This window comes from Nematolebias whitei, chromosome 5, assembly GCF_014905685.2.
Source record: "Nematolebias whitei isolate Nwh7 chromosome 5, NemWhi1, whole genome shotgun sequence".
Lineage (NCBI taxonomy): Eukaryota > Metazoa > Chordata > Actinopteri > Cyprinodontiformes > Rivulidae > Nematolebias > Nematolebias whitei.
This window is the reverse complement of record NC_056502.1, coordinates 14,845,702-14,871,101: the sequence shown is the minus strand read 5'-3', so window position 1 is coordinate 14,871,101 and position 25,400 is coordinate 14,845,702. Positions and strand designations below refer to the sequence as shown.

Below are 25,400 nucleotides of genomic sequence, written 5' to 3'. Positions count from 1 at the left end.
TAATGAGAGGAGAAGAGACCGAAGAGCGAGTGAGACGCACAGCAGGGCAAGCTGCAGCAGCGACGTGGCTGAGAGTGTCGAGTAAACCCTGTACCGTTTACCCAGCCCCCCCAAAGTTATCAGAAACAAAGTGATACAATATGAGTCAAAATGAGCGAGTCAAGAAGAAAAAGTCGTCTGGACACAATTTAATTGCCTTTCTGCTACAGCTGCAATGTTTTGTGGGTTTTTTTTTTTTTTATCTCCCCTGTCCTTTTCTTTACATTAACTGATAAACTGCTATTTTTATTTCAACCTTGCCTACAGACCAGATGCTCTGTGTCCTTAATAAAGTCTTAATAAAACAAAGACTTGTGTTTAGTGAAGGTGCTGCTGTAGCATGAGCAGAAACTTGTACCATAAGAAACTGAATTAGATTTGTTCTGACTGAATCTGTATTCACGTAATTTGAAATTAAATCCACTGGTTTGAAAATTAATTTCACTAAACTGAAACTGAATTTAATGGTTTGAAAATGAATTCATTTGCTTTGAAAATGTATATCACTGTATGGAAAATTCAGCTTGACTATTTTCATTTTCAGTTCTACAGTTCGATATTCAAAATTCAGTTTTGTTGTGTCACACATCCAAAGCCATGGAGTAATCGAACGCAGATCGACAGTTTTACGTTTCGCGTCAGTGAAAATTTTGGATGAACTATTTGGATGACATATAAAGAAACTTTGACTTTGAAACTTCCTTTACAGAAATGTAGGCATGGTCTCAAGGAGACGGTAATGCAACAGAGTGGATGCAATCCGCCGTAAAACACCAAAGAAGAAAAAGAACTTCCTTTACAGCGTATTTTGATCTGGAGCAGAGGCAATGTCCGACCCCTGAGCTGTTGGCGTTCAGTAACTGAACAGTAACAGCCCTGGTCTAACGTATTCATTCATTCAACCTTTATTTAAAGTAAATCCCATTGAGCCTCGAGGACTCATTTACAAGAGAGACCTGAAAATAGTATATATTTGTATAGTATAGTTAAAAGACGAAAGAAGTAAAATGCTAGTTACAACTAGAAGTAGAATAAAAAGACAAAACTAGAGCAAGTATGCTAAAGTAGATTTTAGTCGTAACTTTAGGCAGATTAGACGGTCACTTGTTGGTTACATGAGCTCAGGTGGGGAGTTTAAAAATCACTGAACGTCTACTGAACCCACAGGGAAGGGAAATCAACACTTTTACATCCTCACACACAAAACTCCAACTTTACTACGTTTGAATGTCACAAAACATTTTTGTTGCAAAGCTAAATCTTGCAGTACAGACAAGAAAACAGACTTTATTACAATTTATCCTGAAAAACAAACAGCACCACATGCTCCGGCTAGCAAACTAGCTAGTTGGCCACTTGCTAGCTTGCAGCATGACAGACAGAGATGTCAGACACAACACAGTAATTTTTCACCCATTCCACGTTTATTTATTTTTTTAACAAACAAATAATTCGGAAATTATTTCTATAACTAAATGTCAATAATAATTCAGCATTATCATTTTTAACATTTATTTTTTGGATGCTCTCCACTTAACGACCCCTTTAAAAAAATAACTCCCTTCATAAATACGACATAAAAAACATCTCGGAGTCTTCTATCTTTTCCTCACTGAGCCAGGTTTCTTCTCAGTCTTTGTTTTTTTCACGTCTTTCTTTCCTTTTGACACATTCTCGTAAACGTCTTCCTTGTTTCTGCAAAGTGAGAAAAAGCAAAACAGATTAGGGATTTCCTCAGAGATGAATCAAATAGACTTTGACACATCTGTGAGGACTGATGAGCCACGGATCTGAGTAGACTCAGGACAAATAGAATGGGTGGCAGCGTGAGAAAAATTTAACAAACAAATGAGTTGGTCAAAGCTGCCGGCAGCAGGGACGGAGTGTAAAGTGCACTTTATTGTTTAATGTTTGACTGCTGAGAATCTGTGGCCTCTTTCATGCTTATAGTTACATAATCTGAACATTGTTTCTTTTTGTTTGTGAAACTGCAAAGAAGTCACACAGATGTTTTCTGACAGTGAAACAGACAAACAAAGGGCTTTTTATCTGCAGGTTGTAAAAACTTGCCTTGTTAAGCTGTTGTTGCTTTTTACACTTCGTTACTTTTACATCAGAAAGTTAAACTGGATATATTTAACTCAGTCCGTTTTGCAATGTTGATTTTTCATCACCGTCAGCCTTCAGTGTCAACACCCAGGGTCATCACGGTAACAGTCTGATGTCAAAGTAGCGCACTGTGGAAGTTCACTTCAGGTCATTCACTTGAATTATTCTAATTTTTTGAGCTGTTATAGACAGTCTGCTTTATGAGAATTTCTTTGATTCTCCAAACTGAGATCATGCTGATTGCTGTGTGCTGCAGGTAAAATACTGACTACTTACAATAACTTCACAGAAATTCACTTCAAAAAGCACAAACAATTTTTTTTTTAAGTACAAGTTTTCACACCTTTACTATTCCAGTAATCAGTAAGAGATGACCAAATGTTCCACACTGACATTTGATTAATCTGTATATGTAATTTTACACTGATTATTTATCATCCCGGCTCTTATCAGCTGTGATATGAACATGCCACCTGCTCGCCAAGCACACAAAACTAACCGTGCTGCAGCGGGCAGTGACTAAAAAGCTATTTATGTTTGCTGTACAAAGGATGTTAAATGTGCATTTTAGAACCAAAGCAATCCAAAGATAAAGGTTTACCAACCAAGCAAATCTCAGTCTGTGGCTGAATGTGACGTTTTGCTGGGTTTTTTTTTTAGATTTCAGACGCTGACAGTTTTTAGAAAAAATGCCGGGAAAGCAAAGGAACTAAAGCTACTGACTAAAAGCTTCCAGCAACATAAAAATAAGCAGTCTGCAGCTGAACAGTGTGAGAATCAGGCCCTCATAACCTCATTTTTATCAGTTTTAAAGCTTGGATGCTGCAGGGGCGACTCGGGTTATAATTTAAACAGACTGAACCGGATGTTGGGTAGTTAACCCCGGTGTCCGACTGACTAAAGGCACACATTGGAACATCACAATCATGGTTGGACTCCCAAATGTTCATGGAAAGTTCACAGAAATGATACATGAGATTAAAAATAAGATATAATCACTATTAAATAAAACAATTCTGTCAACTAAATTCTCTTCTTGTAATAGTGTGGATGCTGACTCAGCTTTATCAACATTTTCTACTGTTTATAGTTTCTTCTGTGTGTCATCCATCAAACTACTTCCACATATTTTTTATTCATTTATAAATCAAAACATTTGGATCAATCATTAAAAGTGTGTTATGACTTTTACTGTTTGTAACTGTTCCACTTTACTGAACTATTTAACTTTACAAAAAATCCTCAAATAGAAATCTCTTCATTTCCTTCTAAAACACTGTTCTTTAAAAGCACACGTGGTTTATTTTTGTCTTTATTATGCTACTTATTTTAGCTTTTAGCTGCAGTTTTGCTAATTATAGGTTTAAACTACCGTTTTGCTAATTGTAGCGTCTAGTTGTGGTTTAGCTTAGTAAATATTTTAGCCACGAGCTGGCTAAACTTTGGGTTTTAAGTGTTTTGTTAGTTTAACTTTTAGCCACATTTTTACCAATCTTAGCTTTTAGCTGCAGTTTTGCTAATTTTGGCTTTCATCTATGGTTCAGACACATTTAGCTTTTTGCTCATTTTAGCTTATAGCATTGGTTTTGCAAATGTTATGTTTTAACTGCTAGTTTGCTAATTTAAGATTTTAGAAAATGTTTTGGTAAATTTAGCTTTTCTTTTAGGTTTTTCAAATTTTTGCTTTTAGCTCATGTTTTGCTTATTTTAAGTTTTAACTACAATTTTGCTAGTTTTTAGCTGTTGTTTTATTAATATTATCCTTTAGCTACAGTTTTGCTAATTTTAGCATTTAGAGTCTTGCTAATTTTAGTTTTAAATATTATTTTTATAATTTTCTGTTTTATAATTTTAGTTTCGGCTACATTTAGGCTACAATTAGCATCTAGCTCGCTTCAGCTGTCAGCATGCACCCTGCCTTTTATAATAATAATAATAATAATCTAATAATCTTCAGCCAAAGTCCAGCTGCAGCCCCCTCCCCCCTCCTCCCAGAGTTCCGTGTCTGTTCTTCAGGTCAGCTCCGCCTACAAACCGCCAGCCCTCGAACATCGACTGAGTCATGTTTGTTAAAGTAAACAGAGCAGCGGTGCGACATTTAAACGAGAGGTGTGAACGTTTCGAGTCTCTCACTCACTTCGACACCTTCCTGCTGGCTGGTTGGTGCTTGAGCTGCAGATTTCCATACTCCGTGTCCGTTTCCTGAGGAAGACAGAGAGTTTCACACGTCTGTTAAGCATCAGTCAAACAGAGAAATATTGTGTCGTTACGTTAGTTTGGCCTTTGTGTTTGATTGTTTTGTCTCTCTGGGTCAACGGTCACCTGCTCCGATAGCAGATCGCTCTGCTGGCATTGAACCAGACAGAACAGCAGTTTAAAGTGCAATCTATTGACACGTGAACAATTGGCTGCGTCTTCCTTGAAACCACTATGCACATAAAAGGTTTGAATCAGGGGTTGAGCGGAGTTTCTAGACTTTTTTGTGCAACTTTCTCACCTTGGAGGCACTCTCTTTGGCTTTGGTGGTCTGTATATACTCGGATACAGCCAGGTAGATGAATTTATACTGAGCCTCAGTCTGCACCATGCCTGAGCGCTGCTCTCGAACCATCTGGATGTACTTTGGGATGTCAATATCACAGTCCAGACCTACAAAACATAAAAACAAATTAAATAAGACCAAAAGGCAATGAGCAGAAAGGAAACAATGACCTTTAAATAATCTTTAAAATAACCTTTGTACCTAGCGTGTCAATAGCCTCAAGAATCATGTCAATAACCACGATCGTACCCGTCCGACCAATTCCAGCACTGTGAAAACAAAAAGTTAATTTATATTTCAACCAACAAAAATGACATGCAGAAGGGAGCATTGCCAGGTGTTCTGACGACACATCTGCTGACAGATGCTGCTAATACGAACGCGCTAACAAGCTCAATGACAATAAATCTGCTGGATTAATCGGGGGGGGGGGGTGCCTGGAATTAGTCAGGAATCAAAATATTGGATAAGTTAATTATTTAAATGACAATGACACCAAAATAAAAGAAACCAATCAGATTTTTATAGTTCTTTGTTAAGAACAACAAATATCTTACCTGCAGTAGATAGATAGTTCATTGAACGACTTCAGATGAAAAATTGGGAGTTTAATCCTGATCAGACAATGAGCTAACAACTAATCCAAGTGTGGTCAAGACCTCGCAGTCTTGTATTAAACCATTATTTATATAAAATTCAGTGGTTAGCAGGAGTAAGGCAGCAGAAACTAGCTGTCGCATTTCCAGAAGGAGTATCACAATATTTCTGCCCCATTAACCATGTAATGCAAAGCTGACAGTGATTTAAATGTTTGTAAAACTGAGTTTGCATGAACCATTACAAAACAGAAGTTGTTTTAAGACGGCACTTTGGTCTCAACCCGACTCAAACTAGCCATTAGCTCGTCAATTCTGTTCCAATTAAAGGTAAACACCTTTTCTTCAAACCAAAGTCGTCCAAAGAGCCATCTACAACAGGTTTTATTTTAATAAATTTCTTCCTTTTTTCTTTACTTCTAGCTTTAATACAAAAAATGTGAACAATTTAAAGCAGGTCACACTTTGTTAGATACAGTGGTGGGCATTTTTTTGTTTAGCGGATAAGCGTTGTCACTAACTTTGGAAAACGTTAACGGAATTAGCTTCAGATAAATTAGGTTTTGCCACCTTCGTGTCTGCTAACAAAATTCACAATCTTGTTCCTGTCTGTTGTGGGCGCGTCTCAAAAAGTCCGTTAGGCATGCTACTGGCATGCTACTGGCGTACTACGTGTACACGTGACAAGACGTGATAGGTCGACACAGCTTCAACTGGGAGGAGACGAAAACATGTGACGCAGACTGAGTGACAGTCGTCTTAGTGGTTAGCGTTAGCGTCCGCTAATTTTTTTATTTGTTTAGCTGTTTAGCATTAGCAAAGCTAATTTTAGTTTGCGGCGTATGGGTTATTGAAGCTAACATTTTGGTTAGTTGTTTCCACCACAACAACCCATCCACTCCCTCAAAAAGTGGGAGATTTAAGTCTAAGGAAGACAGTTCAAACAAAAATGCTTTTTTAGTACTTAAGATCTTAAACAATAAAAAAAAAAGTTACAATTATGGTTCAAAAAGAGCCAAGCTGCTTGATAATTCAGAAGAACTTTCTCAAAACAAATTTTTACTGCAATATATGAACAAATAAAATGTTGGTTTCTTTCTGATGTTCGACTGCATCTTTTAAAGGCAGATTATGATTTAGAGCTACCTGATCAAATGCATTTACAAACAGCTAGAGATTATTATTTTTCTCCTGTTTTTCAGCCAAATGATGTAAACATGAACAGATTAGCATATCAGCCCATCAGAATATGATAATTAATTAACATTAGGAGGAGTTAATGTCAGTGAATTAGTTGGCGGGACAAACGTTTCACAGCTCTGGTAGAGTAAACGCACAGAGTTTGAGAAAGCCTGTAAAGTCTTGTAGGTTTCATGAACATGTCTGCATACTAAAAATACCACAGATCACGTAATCACACAGCGCGAGGTTCCCTTAAATCACAGAAGAGGATAAACAATCAGCTGACTGAATGCCTTTTGTTCACTTCCAAACGCACTAAACATAATCTTCAAAATGTGTTATTTTTCATCACAGACTGTTTTGTTTTTAAGTTTTCAAGCCTCAGTGATATATTCTCACAAAGCTAAAATAAAAAAATCTAAAATCACATCCTTCAGTACGTCGTTTAAAGTTTGAAGTGTTAAGGTTTAGATGTGGAGCACCTGCAGTGGATGATCATTGGACCGGCGTCAGGAAATTCAGCCTGCTTTGTGTTGACTTGAGTGACGAAGCTGATGACTCCACCTGGCTCCTGAGGGACCCCGTGGTCGGGCCAGCTCAGGTACTGGTAGTGCCATACTGTACGGGAAAGATTGGGCTGGGAGCAACAACAAAAAACAAGTCAGCATATCATAATTTTTTTTATTTAAATGTACATGCACTAAAGGTTCACTCATGGTTTCATCATGCATGGGGACAATATGTGCTTGGCTGCTTCTTGAGCATACAGGGAGCATTCGATAATGTACCCGTAGAAGCTAGAGAGCATTTGTCTGCAAAGGTGTGGATGAGACAACAATAAATTGGTTTTCATGTTTCGGACAAGAAAAGCATCCTCAACTCTGCGGGACTGTACAGTAACCATTAACCTCAGAGGGGGCTGTCCACAGGAAGGGGTGATCTCGCCTGTGTTGGCGCCTGGTTGTTGACTAAATGAGTTAAATAGACCTAGACTCCATACACAAGCAGATGACTTGGTCATACTTATAGAAGGCTTCTGCCTGTACTGTATGTAACATAATGTAGGGGACTAAATATAGTATCCAGATGATGCTGGGAGCAGGAACTTTCTGTCAACCCAAACAGGACAGAATTGGTTCTTTTCACCCATAAGAAGCCAAGGAAGGGTTATTCACCTCCAGATTTTAGGGAGTAAAACCTTCCAGAGTCAGTTAAGTTTCTGGTTGTCTCTCTAAGTTTAACTGAAAAAAACATGTAAATAAAAAGTGCAAGAAGGCTACAATGTGCTTACGTCAGTGCTGCAGAATTGCAGGTAGTTGTTGAGGTGAAACCTTAAAGGTTGTCATGGATCTACATGGCCACAGTCCGCACCACGCTATGCTACGCTGCTTTAGTATGGTGGGCAGGAGTCGGGCTGGCAAGAGTGATGCTCACCCACGTGCAAAGAACGGCCTGCCTGAGCACCACTGGTCCCATTAGAACAACACCCACGGCAGCCCTTGATGTCTGAATGGTGCTGGGACTCCATGACAATGGTCTGTGATGCCTGTGGCATTGAACTACAGACCTCTTTGCACTATTTAGGCTATTGTCTGGCTCTGAGCAGCCAAAGAGAAAGAATTCTTGGGAACCCTTCAAGGATCACAAGAAGCTCAGAACATTGAATGTTTCAGACCTTGCGTCCTTCATCTGAGGGTCATGAAGGTTTGAATAAAGCTCAAGGACTTTTTGGGGAGAGCAATGGGCCCACCTACGACGCCACCGCTCATATGGGTTCTTCATCCATCCCCACTTGCCAAAACCAACTCATTATTCATTCAGCCTTTATTAATACAGGATAATCCCATTGAGCCTCCGGGACTACTTTACAAGAGAGACCTGATTTCTTAACAAAGAGTGATGACAACAGTGGACAACAACAGACAGTCACAAAGGAGGCATACAAATTTAAATTTCTTCTTTATAAAATAAAATATAAATATATTTAATACATTATTTCCAAGGAGTCAGACTTTGTATAATCTTTAAAAGTTGTTCTTCAGGCTTTCTGAAGGTCTTTCAAAGTTGTTCTTTGGACTTTGGCTCCTTTTTTATTCATTTTCTGTCCAATTCCTGTACCCATGATAATATAATGTGCAGTTTGTGCTCAATAAATTAGGAAAGTGAACAAGTTGTCTCCAGCAGATGCACAGTATCTGAAAATATTATTTCAAAAACTAGTAGGGCCTAAGATGCGTGTCATCTTTCAGTTGATCATCTGCAGGTTTTAGGCAAATAGCGTTTGAGAATCAGCGAGTTTGGTACTAAAATACTTATTTTATGGGTATTTTTCAAGGATTGTGATGTCTTTGTGACCCACTGCTGGAAACAAAATGCTTATCTCTTTTAAAACATGTCAGCACAACATTCCTTTAGTTTAGGAGACTTTTTATGCTTGAATGATTCACATGTTGCAGTTAAGTAGTTTAAAAATCAAACAGACAAACAAAAGACTTCTGAATATGTTCAGATAATAATGAAAATGAGTGTAAAAAATCTGGAGATCTCCAGAAAGCCTGAAGAAAAAAATAAATAGAAGGGGGCTTTCAAAGATTGTGAGAAAATCCGGGCTGAGGGATGACTCAACGTGTTTTCATGTGACGTATGTGTGCCGGGAGGAGTGACCTTGTTCACAGGAGCGATCTCCAAAACCCGGACTTTGTAATCAGCAGCTTCCCGCTCCGACACGCAGCTCACCACGTACGCTCCCACCTCCTTGGAGCCGTGAACTTCTGACCAATACGGCACACATTTATTCTGCACAGAAAGAAAATTCACATTAATTCTGTCTTAAACTGAAAACATAAATTTTTTTTAATTTGCATTTATTGAAAACATTTTCTACATTTAATGATATTTTAGTTTTTGGCTTTTGATACACTTATTGGTACTGTGCACACTTTAATCAACTAACTTTCAACACTTTTGCTGCTGCTTCTTAATAAAATGTCTTCAGTTGCAACTATTAATTTTCCTAACCTTCATGAAGTCATCAAAGCTTCGTAAAACAGGCCTTCAAAGAAAATATTAGATCAGCTCAGCTCTGATTGTTGTTTACAATTTTATTTTGAAAAGCCTTGAAATTAAAACAGGCTTGAGTGTATTTCAGGTTTCGTAATCTTATCAGTAATAAGCTTTAAAACACTCAAAACAAAGGCAAACAAACAATTCTGCTTATTTTCATTTTAAAAGTAAAACTAGGAGACTAATATTTATTTAGGTTCCTGTGCCACTTCCAAGTCAATTTTTAACCAAACATGTGCAACAGGAAACTTATATCTCAATTAAAACATCATAATTTATTTAAATGCATCTTTTAATGGAAATGGCGTGAACTATATTTAATAACCAGGTGTATGAACATAGTTTATAGTTTTCATATCAACACACTTGTTTTAAAGGACAATAAAAGATTGTTGCTTTGATACAGACCCGTCCTTTCTCCACCTCCCTTGTTGTCATGACGATCACAGCCGTATTCTCCTGCCACACCATCTGCCAGAAATCGTTGACCGTCGTCACGAGGCATCCCTGAGTGGCGATGTAAACTTTCTGTCCTCCGGACTCCCACAGTTTGTTCTGAAAACGTGAAAACACTCAACGTCAGGAATCGAGTTCCCATCGTGTCCGTCTGACGTCGAGTTTACCGGAGACTCACTTTCACGTAGTTGGCGTTAATGTAATCGGAGCCGACGACGTTCGGATCGGCGTTTTTCAGGATGACCCTGGTGTCGTTGACTTTGAGAGAGAAAGAAGAGGGTGAGCGTTCTGCGGCCGTTCGCAGCAGAGCAGGACTTTTGTTTACTGAAGACTGAAAAGAGACGCTCACAGGGCAGGATGTTCTTGTATCTGTTTTTGCTCTTGTTTTCTGGTCTTTGACCTTCCTCTCTGCTCTTTTTCACCTTCGCCTCCAGCTTCTGAAGATTCTGTGACAGGAGAGAGAAGAACAGCTGAGTCCCACCTCATCACCGCTTACTCCATTTATGATGTTAGACATGACATAATGTGACAAACTAATATATATATACTTCACAGCTTCTGGCAAAGCTGCACGATTAATCCTCACTAAACTGACTCTTCTGTTTGTTTTTATTGTTTAATTTTAATGTAAAGTGTTCTAAGGTCTCGTAAAAGGTACTAAAACAATTTAGGTCATTAAGAATAAAATAATACCTACTTAAGCAACTAAATGTCTAATTTCAGCTACTTTTTACGTCTACAGAAGACCATTTCAGGAAAAATAATATAAATGTTCTTTTCTACATTAACGTGAATTAATTACATTAACTTAATAATTTTAAAAAACAAATTATATATATATAAAAAAAACTTAATTAGAACACATGAAGAAGGCTAAAATAAATTAGTTTGGACTGTCAAAAGTTTGGGGACAAATTTTAAATTCTGATACGTTTTCTTTATTTGACAGAAAACACAGTTCTGCATCACGGTGACTGTTTAGAGAAACAAAAAATATCTAAAAATAATAAACATTCAGATAATAAAAATGAATAAATGGTAATTCAGTAAGAATAAAAATTCAAAATGAAAAAAAGTAAAGTTTGACACACAAACACGTTTTATTTTTTTTTATTTTTTTTTTACATTTTTAAGTTATTCAAACAAACCCCAAAATAAAAAAAACTTTACATCTAAATTTCTCACATGCTTTTATTAAATTTTTCATCTAAATTTGGCCAAAAAGTTAAAAGTTAAAAAAGGTAACATGTTAAAAAACATAAAATCAGATTTGTGCGAGAGGTTTCAAACCTCATGACCTTTGATCCATCTGGTGTTGGACATAAACCCGAACATAAAGCGGGTCAGGCTGTAATAAGCTCCTTTCAGAAACTGACGCTTCATTTTTAATCATCCACTGAACTCAGATCTCGAGTCATCCCTAAGTTTCTATATTCAGCTTCTGAGAAGACAAACCTTTTCATAATTAGTTACCAAGAGTGATGAAAGTGATTTTTAAAATAATTTTCAGTTAAATCCAGTTTTAAAAAAACAGGCGCGATGTGACGTATCCAGAAATTTGATGAAACTGGACAAGTAGAAGACAAAAGAAGAAATGAGGCTGAAAAACAAATCCTCTCATCAAATGAAACACGTTTGAAAGGAATGACCTGAAGAAACAGGAAAAGTTCTGGTAAAGACGTGACGCAAGACGCGAGAGACGAATCATGTTTCAGTCGTCTTTCAGGGAAACGGCTCTGAGGAAATATTTTACGTCTGACAAACAGTTTAAACTCTTTATTTAAAAAAAAGAGCTGGGTCTTTGTGACTGGCTGCTGGTAACAAAGTGCCCAAAAATTCAATTTACACAAGCAAAAACTAAACAAAAGAAAAACTATTCCTGTGAGAAAAGATCAGGTGCAAAGACTAAAATTAAAAGAAGTGAAAAAAGCCGACAGCAAAAATAAAAACCTCCAGAAAACCTGAAGGAATGTGGAGAGGTCGGCCTCTTTTGACGTTGAACAATAAAAATGTTAAGTTAGCTCAATGCTTGTGCACATTACAGTGCCCATAATAATATGTGAGGGTTAAAAACTTTAATTTGGTAACCACTCTGCTTTTTTTTACTAAAATAAAAGACCGCAACACCTTATTACATTTGGAGGAAAATAACTAAATAACTAGTAATAAAAAAACATAAACCTTATTTACAATCACCTAAGAACAAAATAAGAAATTTACAGGTGTGGGTAAGAAAGCTGTTATTAACAATATCTGATAAGTCAGCAGTAATTGCAACTTAAAAGCATATATTATTTTATTGGGCGACAAACGCCTGTCGTGCATATTTTCGCCACAAGAGGGCAGAATTTCACCTCCACACTCGTTTCTGCCCCACTTTGAAAGGCTGATGGAAAATGATGGTCTAAAACTGAAACTGTTGTTTAATTTAATTTAATCCACTTCAAGATATTCATGTGGTTCTTTGATCAAAGATAAAGAAAAAAAAAAGACCTCTGTGTGAAACCGTGACATGAACACGGCCGAGGCCAGATTTAATCTTACGTCAAACTCCTCCCAGAAGCCGGCCTTGCTCTTCTCGCCGTCGCCCTCCGGCTGCTTGTCTGTCAGGTCCAGCTGCTTCACTCTGCTGTCGATGTCGGCTGCGTTCACTCTGGTGGAGTAGTATGGCTGCAGAGGAGGCACAGAGAGGCAGGAGGATGAATTATAACAGAAATTAGAGCGTTGCACGACGTCGGCCTGAATGTTTCCAATCTGTGGGCTGCTGTCGACCTGAGGTCCTGTTAGAAACAACCTTTTAAAATTATTATTAAAATACGATGTTTCCTCTCTGTTCGTGTGGAAAAGCTCGGCTCACCTGTTTGAGATAAACCCAGTTCCCAGAGATTTCCTGGATGCCTTCGCGCTTGTAATACTCCACCAGGTCTGCTAGCGTGTCGAACATGTCCGAGCCTCCCACCGTATACCTGTCGTTCTGAGAGGAAAACTCAAGTGTCACACAAACGCATCACGTCAAAATCATCTGGTGGGGAAAAACAACTAAAGATCATCTGAAACAGATATATTTTTAATATACATAATGACAGACCCAGTTTTGGTTAATAAAAAAAACTATGAAGTTCAATTAGAAACAATATGAGGAGAATATATCTATAGTGGGGTAAAAAGCAGCTCTTGAATGAAAAAGTCCAACTTTAATGAACATTTCCTCACTTTCTGCCATTAAAGCATAAAAGCAGCCATAAAACTATTTTACTTACCGTGAAAGGAATAAACGAATGTTGTCCCACACTTCAGCTACTTTCAGTAGATTAGAGGATTAGAGCACAAAACGAGCCTGAACTCAGCTCTGAGCTCGCACATAAAGTCTTTTTGACCCTTTTAAGAAATCTGAAGATAATCTTCTACACGCTGTGCAGAAACAATGCCTCTCATTTAAATAAACGCTGAATGGTGTTGTCAATGAGGTCAACCACAGCTAAAAATAAAATGCAAAGGCCCTCAAGGTGACTGACGACGCCAGATCTAAACTCATGTTCATACATTCCTGCACTCTGGCACAGTTAACTCTGAAAACACCTTAAAAAGAAGGAAATATGCTTAACGCCTTTAAAAACGCTGGTGAACACCTGACAGTTGAAATATGAGCAAAAGCCTGTTATTGTGTAAGAAGGGAAACAAGAGTTTATTTCTGTGATTGCTGCACAATTCTGGGAATAACCCTCAGTATCTTTAAATGTAACCAGAGTCTGGTTCTATTTCTGTAAACTCAGACAAAAACAAAAAAGAAGAAGAAGCAGCAAACACACCTGGCACATAATCTTGATGTGGGACACTCTTTTCCCTCCTGTTTTGCTAATTTCATCCGTCAGAACGGAGAGGACAAAGTCCCCGGGTTTGGACAGCGACTCTCTGACCAAGAAGGTTCCCGACTCGTTTCTTTCGTTGAGAAGCTTCTCTGCTTTTGGGCCGGGCAGGTGACCATGGTACCACCTGAGACACAAGAGAACACTGATGATTTTTCTGTTCAACGTAAGAGCGGTTGTTATTAGGCCTGTCACGATAACAAATTTTGCTGGGCGATTAACTGCCTCCGAAATTATTGCGATAAACGATAATATTGTTTGAAATTTGGCAATAATTAGTAATTATTGTCAAATTTAAGAAGAAATGTTTGATTATTTATTTTGAGTGTAGTATCTTTTTGACCACTGGATGGCAGTATAAGACTGTTTGACCCCAAAGGATGGATAGTGAGGGAGCGAGCAGTGTGTCTGTTTAAGAAAAATGGGAGGGAGGCCCCTTGATATGACATGGGCTGTCTCTCCTTCCTGTTTTTCAGTTCTCAAAATGGTGGACGCTCGGTGTGCTTTGAGCTCTTTAGCATAGCATTTTTCACACAAAGCTTTTAATAAAAAATCAGTAAACAAGTTTTCAACTTCTTTTTGCAGAGAAAAACAACTTTTTACATGAAGGCACGGGTTTCAACCGTGAATTTTGGAGCTTAGACAAGACGGAGGTTTTTTCCCAAGGTCGACCTACTAGCTTAGCTCGTAGCTTAGCTTCTCAGCTTAGCTGCTTTTAACGATCCAAAAACACAATTTTGGACGGTTAAAACGGATTTTAGAGAGAAAAGAGAAAGGGAGGGGTCAGTGAAGAGCACCGGAGTTGAGTTTTTTGTCATCCAATGTCTTCAGTAGAAAGAGAGAGACATGAAGAAATGATAAAGCCAATAAATGAAAATGAGGCAGATCATTTTAATTTATCATGCGATTAATTGATTTATTGTTTATCGCGACAGGCCTAGTTGCTATAAAACATAAAATCTGGCGTTGATGAAGTGTAGCTGAAATGCTGAAGCGACACTAAAGGTAGCATCTCACTGGGCTGCGACTAAAAATAGCAATAAAATAGGTGCAGTCTCACTGAACTCAGTTTTGGAAACCAAGTGAGCTGTGCAGCAACGTTTTGATTGTTGAAAAGTGCTGTTTAAAAATGTACAAAACTGTTTCCTGGGCACATTACTTGGTCGCTGATTTCCGCCCACATCCTGCCCAAGTCGGCAGCCACCTCCATGTTTATGGTTAAATCTGTTTAGTATTAGATTAGGGTCTGTTTGTACTCATTGTTTTTTATCATCAGTGTGGTTTTCAGACATGGACGTTTGCCTCGGATGTTTTCCGTCTTCAGAAAAGCTCTCGTGTGGAAGTTTAAATACAGCTCTAGTTCTTTAGAATTTAAGGAAACCAAATTGAGAAGGGTTCGAGACATCTGCAATGACTCTGTGGCTATTTTTGAGAGAGGCTTTGTTGCACTATGTTTTTGAATTCAAGCAACAAGCCTGTGAGCCTAACATGAGGAAACGGAGACAACGTTTCGGGACATTATGGAGAATTTCTCGGGAATTTTGTTCTCTCAGTGAGACTATCTTACCTATTTTAAAGTGTTTTGATGACAGTAGAAAAAACAGACAGGAATGAAGAAAATGTGTATTTGTTCACATTCTGTCCTTGCAACATTCAACAATAACATTGCAACAACAACTGTGAAGCCTTAGTTCAGCTCAAAGCAAAAGACAGTTTAGGATTATACACTTTCTTTCTCCTGCACATTTTAAAATATCTATATTTCCATGCAACCTGCATGGAAAAGTCTAAACACAAACTTGCTTGCCTCCTACATGAGCTGAGGGCCCTTCAGGGTGGGTGAAAGACAAAAGTCAGGTTAGTCAGGGTGCAGCAGCTGCCTGAAACTGTCTGCTTCACTGTACTGCAGTGTACAGTGAAGACCACAATAATCCTAAATCTGCACATTAGATTAAAATTAGATTTAAAAAAAATAGTTAAACAGCATGTGCAGATATTGCTGCTCTAAGCAGGTCACTTATAATTATGTCCACCACTGTAGTGCGTGTGTGCGCGCTCAAGAACACACGCTCAGTCGGGTTGTGTGTGACTTAATTTTAGGCACAGTTCTCGATTTCTTTTTCTAAACTTCCTGCGTTGCGGTCGGAAAATTTCTGATGACAGATTTAGTGGCTGAACAGGACAAAGTATTTATAGCCTGCCCCCTTTCGATTTGTTGCCTCCACTACCCCCCACCCTCCCGAGTAATATTTTACACTGCTTGCGTGGTCTTAATGTCTTAATTAATTAATTGTAGCGGCTCTTTCACTGTCTTCATCGTTAAGTTCTGCTACAAAAACTGCACAAGAGCCTGCGACACGCTTGTGCAGAAACTTTGGGGCTTTGCTGAAAGATGCAGGACTTTATAGAGTTAGAGGGGCAAATTTAAATTCAACATGCACGTGTGTGCACGTCGTTCTCTTGATCGTTTTGAGTTTTTTCTCCTGGGAAGGGAGCGCCAAGAAGAGATTGAGATGCAAAACTCAGTAGCACTTTGCTGAAACGACAGAGACTCGGGGGTTCAGATGAGGAAGATAGGGCGCGAACAAGAACATGATGGAGTGTGCAATAGAGGAAGACGAGCAGGGTCTGGCCATTGCTTTCAAAAGTGTCAAAACTTAAAGTTTCCAACCGCAGCAACAAAAGGGAAGTTAGACAACTGACAGAGAGAGAGCGGACAAGGAGGGTGGGGGTGGCAGAGGGTAAAGTTCTGTCTCACAAAAAAAATGCAGAAAGTTGTGTCCTTCTTGACTCAAACGTTCGGCTAGTTGGTCTACTTTGAGCAGCTCGGAGTTTCCAGCTGGGAGGAAAACTCCACCAATCAGCTTCCAGCAGCAAACGTGGGTTTAAAACACTAAAATTAACTCAGATTCCTTAGAGAAAAGTAAACAAATGACACTTTTTTGTGTGCGTGTGAGAGCTGACTCTTCTGCAGACACAAATAATCTCTGTTATCTTATGACCAGTCAGACGCTGCGCAAAGCTTGAAAAAACAGAAAGAAGAGCGGCGATGAGACGACTAACGAGATTTAAAAACATATTTATAGGCGCACTTAAGAACAAGTTCAGTTAAAAATCGTAGGTGTTTTTGTAACGACTGCAGACGAACAAACACTAAATGTTCTGTGACGAATTGGAGATTATCACTTCATACAATCAAACAATCAAATAATTTCCATTCAACTTTATACAAGATCTGAAAGAAAAAAATGTGTCCAATAAAGTTTATTTCAATAAATATATAAAAATTGTCCAATTAAGGTTTTCTCCATTAGTTTAAGTTATGCTAATTTCCAAATTTCCAAGATATTTTTATAATAAAGCTCCTTTTCTCAGCCAGGGTTTTATGTCATTTTACTAAATTAACTGAATGTATTTTTTCATTAAAGTGCCATGTGCTTTATGTACAAGTTTAAGAATTTTTACAAACAAATTACACTGATTAAAAAGTAACGAGAGTAAAATAAACTATCTAAGTGTGATGGTTTGTTTTTAATAGGTTTTAATCTTAAAAATGTGCTGAAAACATTTTAAATGATGGGGAAATTTTAGTTTATAGATGAAAATAGATATTGAAACCTGTGAATTGGGTGTATTTTCACATTTTGCTCTTTTAGCAACACATTCAGGTAAAAAACACTGCAATGGCTTCATGTTCTAACATGAATCTCTCCTGTAACGTGTTAAATGTCAAATTAGACACAGAACCTACAGTTTTTTCTGGAACTTCAAGACTAAATGTTGTACGCTTAAAGAGATGAATTTATCCTGATTTTGCTGCATATTTAAATTATTGTATAGTTTTTTATTTTTAGGTCTTAGTGAAATATTTTCAGGAGAATTTGTGGATAGATTAGCAATATTTTGATTATCAGAAAAAGTAACCCCCAAATTAAAACCAGGAGGTTGAGATATGCAGATGTACGTATGACGTTTAAAGTGAAATAATAAATGATGCCATGATAACGAACAGACTTTTGGCATTTACAGCAACAGGTTCTCTGTTTGAATCCAGTGCATTTGATTTATTGAGCTAATTTATCCACAAAAAGGGAAGAAAACCAAATTACCCATTTTTTTGTTAACAAAAAAACAACTATACTGTTATTATGAATTAATCTGGACAAGTTAATCTTGCATCTGAAGTGTAATAATTTGACAAAAACAGAATATTCTGACTTTCCTGCAACACGTTCATAAATAAATGAGCTGCTCCATGTTGGTTCAATTATTGTGTTTCTGTAATTAATCTTTTTCTTTTTGTTGCGCTAAACTTTGCTTCCTCTTTAAAAAACAATTTGTTTGACGCGATTTTTCTTTTTTTATGATCTCAAACACTTTGTAGAAGTGCAAAGCTTTGCACAACTAAAATCCAAATTTAAGATGCCCATTAATGAGACGCCTCGGGTTTGACATTATATTTATGAGTAGGATTAAAATTTGATGTAATTTCAGTTCTTTATTAAATAAAACTTTATCAAAAACATGTTTTGTTTCAAATCAGTTGCACTTTGAATATACTGAGGAGGATCTTTGATAGCAACATTTTAAACACTGCAGTGAAAAAACTAGTTTCACACATGGAAACATTTAGATAAGATGCTGTTGTGTTTCAGAGAAGTGCTTGAGTAAAAGCTCGGCTCGTGTCGACACTTATCACTTGTGATCCAAAAAGCTGCGAGGCAGAATTGACGAATCTTCGACAGCTCAAACCCGTGGGCGTATTTTTCTGACTCGCCGTGATGGACAAACGCCGTGGTGCACCTTAAATATTTAAAACTGACCTTTCCCACGAGGAAAAGATGAAAGTTAAATAAACAAACGCAGGCAAATGACGCTTGTTATCCTTGCAACATAACCTGGCTGTTCTAGAGGAAATTTATTTGGTCACAGGTGACTATATTTAACTCAACCACCTAACCAAGCAGCGTCACACCAAACCCCAGTCTAGGTGCAGCCAACCCAACAGAGAGGACAATGAATATAGGATGTTTTAACCCACTGGAAGACAAAGGAGAAGACGGACCTCTCTGTGGTGGGGTCGGAGCAGTTGAGGGGGTATTTGAGCTCGATGGTCGTCCCGTCTTTGTCCTGAAGGATGCCGTTCTCCGCTGTGTAGTACTCCACCAGCTCCGACAAGGTGGCGAACTTCTCCCCGCCGTACAGGTCATAGAAGTCTCCTGTGTTCTGGATGCGGATGTGGGTCACAGATTCAGCCACGCTGCAGAAAAATTAAAAAACAAGAGTTTTGTTTTTTCCTGATTTTAACTTGCTGAGAAGATCAGGTGCATTAAAAACACTACTGCATGACAATGCTAGGACAGAACGTCTCGTCTGTCATGGTTAAATATCTGTAAGCTTCCTGAGGTTTCTGTGGAATAGTTTGGAAAACGATGTAAAAAAAGTCAAGTCAATGCCTATATTTAAGAAAATGATTAAGATTAAAATTTTGGAAAGATACATATAAATATGTAAATTATGATGAGTTATTTATTTTGTTATATTACTTATAGATGATTATTGTTTGAAGTGATTGTTTGAATTGATTTTGTTTTAAACAAGGGGCAGATATGATAAGATTTTTTCTTCTTCTGCTACCTTTCATTTTATGACTTTTTTTTTTCATTTGGTTTCTAAATTGTTTTTGTGTTTTAAATATGAAATGAATAAAAATGACAAACAAACAAACAAAGGTTATAAAGCCTAAATAAACATAGGTGTCATTATTAAAGTATTTATTTAATCCGCCGAAAAACAGCTCATCCAGACAGAAAAGGGAAAAATACTAAGACTTTCTGAAATCATGCTTATATTTCAAACAAACTACACATAACGTAGTTTAGTTATCCACAAAATCTGTTTCCTCATTTGCAAAGTTTAACAGCTTAATATTTTTCTGCGATGTGGTTTGAGATGCACAAAAGAAACCATAGCTCGGACCAATAAACATTTAATAAGTGACTGACCCACTTTACACTTGCAGCCACTGCCGGTCAAAGGAAAGAAAAGTCCCTAGTGTTTCTTCATTTATTACAAATGGATGAAAAGTGACGAAACAGACAAAACCAAACTATCATATTACCAAACTAACTGAGCATAAGCTCAGAGGAGACCGTGCTTTTTCTGTGACAGCTCCTAAATCACGGACTAACCTTCCCTTGGACATCAGACAGACCTCTTCACTGTCTATTTTTAAATCCCTTCTTAAAACTCATCTCTTCTCCCTGGCCTTTGAAACCATCTGTGATGTTCACTTTTAATTGTTTTAATCATTTTTTATTACCTGGCTGTATGATTGTTTTATTATGTGTACAGCACTTTGGTCCTGTGGGTGTTTAAAGTACTCTATAAATAAAGCTGGTATGGTAATTATGTGTATTTAATTTGAACCAGTCTTCTTTTAGGCAATAGATTTCTGCAAACTGACCCAAACAGCTGCTACCTTAACGAACAAATGTCTCTTAAACAAATGCAACTGCAACTATTGGAAAATATACTAAACTAAAGGCCTAGAACTCCATAAAATATAAAAAATAAGATAATTTTGAGATGAGAAATGACATTGTAGCCCCTTCCTTTAAAATGACATCGTGCACGGCCTCATGCAATGTTGGGATGTCACGCTCACAGCATGTGAATGAGCTGCAGTCATTTTATGAAGACTAATGTCATTTAGCTGTAGCAGCCATCTTGAACTGATTATCTCTAAAAGTTGTTCAGTTATAGATTTACATCCAGTAATTATCAGCAAATTTCATTAAAACTCCCCCAGTGGTTCGTGGGATATTTAGGTGACACACACATGTGGTGCAGACGAAAATTAAATGAAGCACAGACGCAAACAAGCAGCAAACACTTCTTAGACCAATAGGCCACAGCTCTGTTATCATCTGAAAATGGGTTTTACAATCAGGTAAACCTCATGAGCATCAGTGAAGGTAAAGAGCAAAGGTTTCAGGATTAGATATGCAGACACTGGATTTATCTGCGATCATTTCTCTGTGGTGTTGGAGTAATTTGTCATGTTTCTGCTTTGAGCATTGCTTATTGCGCCCTCGATGGACAAATTACCATCCCATGCGCTTCAGATTTGTAAGAAACTGTGACATTTATAGTCTGCCGATACATTAGGGAAGTAAATAAAAAAATGCAAATGTAAAAATCCTGTTTTTGCAGGTTTTGTTGAGAAGAACCCTCCATGACTCAATCAGGTTTTCCAAACAAACTGAACAGAGATGTCAGCGTTTATAAGTTTTTGTTGTTGTTCGTTTTTACCGGACAGACAAGGAGAAATCTCCAGCGCTTTTCTTGCTGGGTCGAGCCAAGAAGGTGCCGTGGATGCCCCGAGTTTTGAGGATCTCCTCAGCCTCCAGACCAGTGATGTCTCTGTGGAACCACCTGCATCAGAACCAAAAAAATAAATATCTAAATCAAATAAATCTGAATATCTGAATCTTTAACAAACACATTTGCACTTATTTAGAAAATTTGAGTCATTAAAACACAGTTCCACAAAACAATGTAGTCTTCTGTCATAAAAACTGAAGTTAGAAATAAAATTGCCATTGCAGGAAATGACTGGGTGATTAGTCTACACGAAGGAGGAAACTTACCAGAATTATTTACTGTAAGCTGGGTTGTAAACCAATAGAGTTGGACTAACATTTCTTGTAACCTCTGATGAGCATTTGGCCTCATTTTCTGATATTCTTTAAGAAAAATGCATTATTCTGCATCATTTCTACCCTCGACTGCAACTCACTGACATATTCACAAGCATTGATTTTGCAGGCTTTTTCCAAAGCTCATTCAAAAACAGAAATTAATTATAACAATAGCTATTATTAGTTTGCATGCTATGTTAAACTGGCACAATACCACAGCAGCAGAAATGTTTTATTATTGCAACTTTTTGCACCGGAATGATGAAAATGTCACACATGTCAGGTCAGCTGCAGCTTGTTCTCACCTGCAAAATGCAACTATTATTACACAAACTAAATTTATAATTCAGTATTTCTGAAAATGCATAGTTTGTAGAAAAAAAAACAACATTTTTTTAATTTATAAAAAGTAGTGATTTCAAATTGCCAAAAGTACAAGAAATATCCAGAAGCTTAGTCATGGTTACAGTAGTTTGATTAAATGTTTTTTTTATTTATTCTGAAAACATTTTTTTGAGTTTCTGCATCAAGTGAAGTTACTTCATGACCAAAGTGTATTAAAAAGTAGCCCTGAAACACAGAAAACTAGCTTACTGCACATAATCCATCAAATACATTACTTTGAGCGTTCACGTTGTTTTTTTACACATGATATGCAGCTACAGGAACAAAGTAGCAACAAAGGGAAGCCTGACATTAACACCAACAGGTGTCTTCCTCGACCTCTGAACTTAAAACTTCCATTTCTGACACATTTTCCTCTCTTGAGCAGCCACTCTTTCAGCATGCAAGAGATCACATGATAGAAGAACAGAGCAGGATGAGCGAACAAAAGACAGAAGGAGAAACAGAAACAGAGAAGTTGTCATCAAGCCCTGCAGAAATAAGCCCTAAAAAATGTTGTTGTTTTTTTAAAGCAGTATTCGCTAACGGAGCATCACGATGTCCGGCAGAGGCTTGACTCACCGAACCATGTCGTCTCCTCACTTTTTCTCTGGAGCAACAGAAGAAGAGCTATTGGTGAAGAGCCGCTTGTACCTGTGCAACACGTGCAGAAGTTGGTTTTATTTTGATTGTACAGCTTGTCAGTTTATTCTGCGCTACATTGTCTCTTTGAACGAGCAACAGTGTCACTGTCATTCCTTCTGTCACACACTAAGTAGACCTCTGACGCTGACATCTTTCTATCGAACAGCAAAACTGTCATCTCTGTCTGTCTCTTTATCACAACATAAACTCACTTACTGAACTGTCCCCCACGCTAATCACTTTCTACAGAAACCCTATTGTTGTTCCCGTACAAAAGCAGGTAAACACTTACTCTTCTCAGCTGCTCCTGACAACTGTCACCAACACGTTCACACTGAACACGTCTGCCTCTTCCCCTCTGCGTCGTTCTCGCTCTCCCCTTCCTTCCTTCCTTGTTACGTCTCCTTTCACAAAACAGTGAAAGCAAGACTGGCGCAAAAATAGCTGACGGGCCGGAATTCCTCCAGCAGATAGAGGTGTTGCTTTTTCTTATTATTCTTGCTTTTTTAATGATGACAATAAGAAAAAGTTGTCATATCTGAGCGCAGGGAACACTTTAACTCCATCACTCGCGTTTCCTGTGTCAGATCACATACAGCAGCAGCGAGGACAGTTTAGACAGCTCCGTTCACTGGTGATTCACCGGCAAGCAGCATCGCGGATAAAGTCCAAACAATAAGACGAGCTGAAGCGTCTCGAGCCCCCGCTCTGCCTAAAAGAACGCTTTTGCTAATCTTTTCCCCTCAGCCTGCCCACCTGTCTGTTTCTACTGTTGTTTGTTCCTTACTTCCAGGTGTGTGTTAAAGAGTGTGCATGCAACACAAAGGTCAGAGTCACAGAACACTTCCTCATTTGTTGTTTGACCTTCCCCCATCGCAAATGTGTGTGTGTGCGCAGCTTTTCAGCTGGTAAACCATTTGTAACAGTGAGACTTTTCATTAAAAGGAGAATGCCGAACCGGTAAATGAAACTGCTGATGAATAATGACATGAAGGAAATAATCAGCAGTTGTCTTCAGCAAACTCAAAGCGTTTAGGAGACCTGTTTCCCTATAACACAGACATGCGCACTCAGACTATATACATATATACACTGCCTGGCCAAAAAAAAGGTCACCACCTGGATTTAACTAAGCAAATAAGTACGAGCCTCCTATTGGATAATTACTGTATGAGCAATTATCTTTCAGCTGGCAACAAGTTATTTAACCCCAACTGGTGCAATGAGTTGCTTCTCATTTCTTAAACAACCATGTTGAAAGACACATCGCGTGGTCGTGGAAAAGATGTCAGTCTGTTTGAGAAGGTTCAAATCATTGGCATGCATCAAGCAGAGAAACATCTAAGGAGATTGCAGAAACTACTAAAATTGGGTTAAGAACTGGCCAACGCATTATTAAAAACTGGAAGGATAGTGGGGATCCATCGTCTTCGAGGAAGAAATGTGGCCGAAAAAAAATTCTGAATGACAGTTATCGGCAAACACTTAAACGTTTGGTGAGATCAAATAGAAGAAAAACAACAGTAGCACTCAGGGCTATGCTTAATAGTGAGAGCATTTCCACACGTACAATGCGAAGGGAACTCAAAGGATTGGGACTGAACAGCTGTGTAGTCAAGAAAACCACTAATCAGTGAGGCTAACTGGAAAGAAGGCTTAAATTTGCTAGGGAGCATAAAGATTGGACTCTGGAGCAATGGAAGAAGGTCATGTAGTTTGATGGGTCTAGATTTACCCTGTTCCGGAGTGATGGGCTGTTACATGACTGGGGCACATTGGCCTTATCATTTTGTCCTTGGGACATGTCTTGGATTTTGGGTTGGCTGATTAGCCTTTAATTGTTTTGTGCTGTGGCCTTCTCCGCTCGCCCATAAATAGGCTGGTTTCAGGGAGCTCGCTCTCTCAGGCTCACTGTTTTGTGAACACTCTCATGCTCCCACATTTTTGGACCTCTCAGCCTCTCTCTCTTTTTGGATCTCCTTGTTTGGACCTTTTTTTTTTTGCTGCCCTTGTTTTTTTCCTGGGGCCTTGTTTTTTCTTTGTCCTGGAGCTGTGGCCTGCTGTCGGCAGCCTCAGCCACCACAGGTAATTTTTGTTAACTTTTTATATATTTTTTGTAACTTTGGCCTGATGGGACTGGTCGTCCTGTTTTCGTCCTTTTCTTCTGTAAAAGGTATTTTTGTAGGTTTTTTATAATTTTAGTCTGGTACCAGCAGCGGCTTCGACGGCCCTGTATAGGGTTAGCCTGCTGCGGTACCTTTTTGTTCTGTTTGACCGGGTCACCAGGTCCATCCTTAAGTTGATACTTTGGGTTTTTGTGTTTCTTGGGTGGACATGGGAATTGGGGGTTCATAATAATCTTTCTTTTTTAAGGAAGCAGCAGCCTTTTTAATAAACTGAATGTTTGAACCTCCATATCTGTGTCCCATGTCCTCCTTAATATTTTATGTTCATGGTGGACGTAACATGGGTACATCAGGTTAAGAAGAGAGGCAGGTAAAGTGCTGCACACATCATGCCTGGTGCCTAGTCATCAATGCAAGATCTTGGTGAAAAATTAAGCAACATTGGATGGAAATAGATCTTGTGACATTGCAGAAAATTATCAAAACAATGCCACAGTGACTACCTGCTGTAATCAAAGCTAAAGTCAGTCCAACAAAATATTAGTGTGTGACCCTTTTTTTATTTGGTGGCAACTTTTTTTTGTCCAGGCAATGTATGTATATATGTGTGTATATGTGTATATATATGTATATATGTGTGTATATGTGTATATTTATATATATATATATATATATATATATATATATAT

The 25,400-nt window shown here is 38.1% G+C and overlaps 1 protein-coding gene across 1 annotated transcript; it reads right to left on the bottom strand.

Moving 5' to 3' along the window:
• Positions 1-1,574: 1,574 nt before the first annotated feature.
• On the bottom strand, positions 1,575-21,660 carry ptpn6 (protein tyrosine phosphatase non-receptor type 6). The gene is made up of 15 exons (XM_037676603.1): positions 21,638-21,660; positions 21,168-21,290; positions 18,919-19,113; positions 13,797-13,980; positions 12,845-12,961; positions 12,532-12,657; positions 10,337-10,433; positions 10,166-10,245; positions 9,940-10,086; positions 9,133-9,264; positions 6,951-7,105; positions 4,892-4,959; positions 4,646-4,797; positions 4,286-4,350; positions 1,575-1,734 (listed from the first exon to the last, which is right to left on the bottom strand). Exons 1-15 carry the CDS (start codon positions 21,658-21,660, stop codon positions 1,638-1,640), a joined length of 1,761 nt encoding a protein of 586 aa, XP_037532531.1. The 3' UTR covers positions 1,575-1,637.
• Between the last annotated feature and the right edge of the window lie 3,740 nt (positions 21,661-25,400).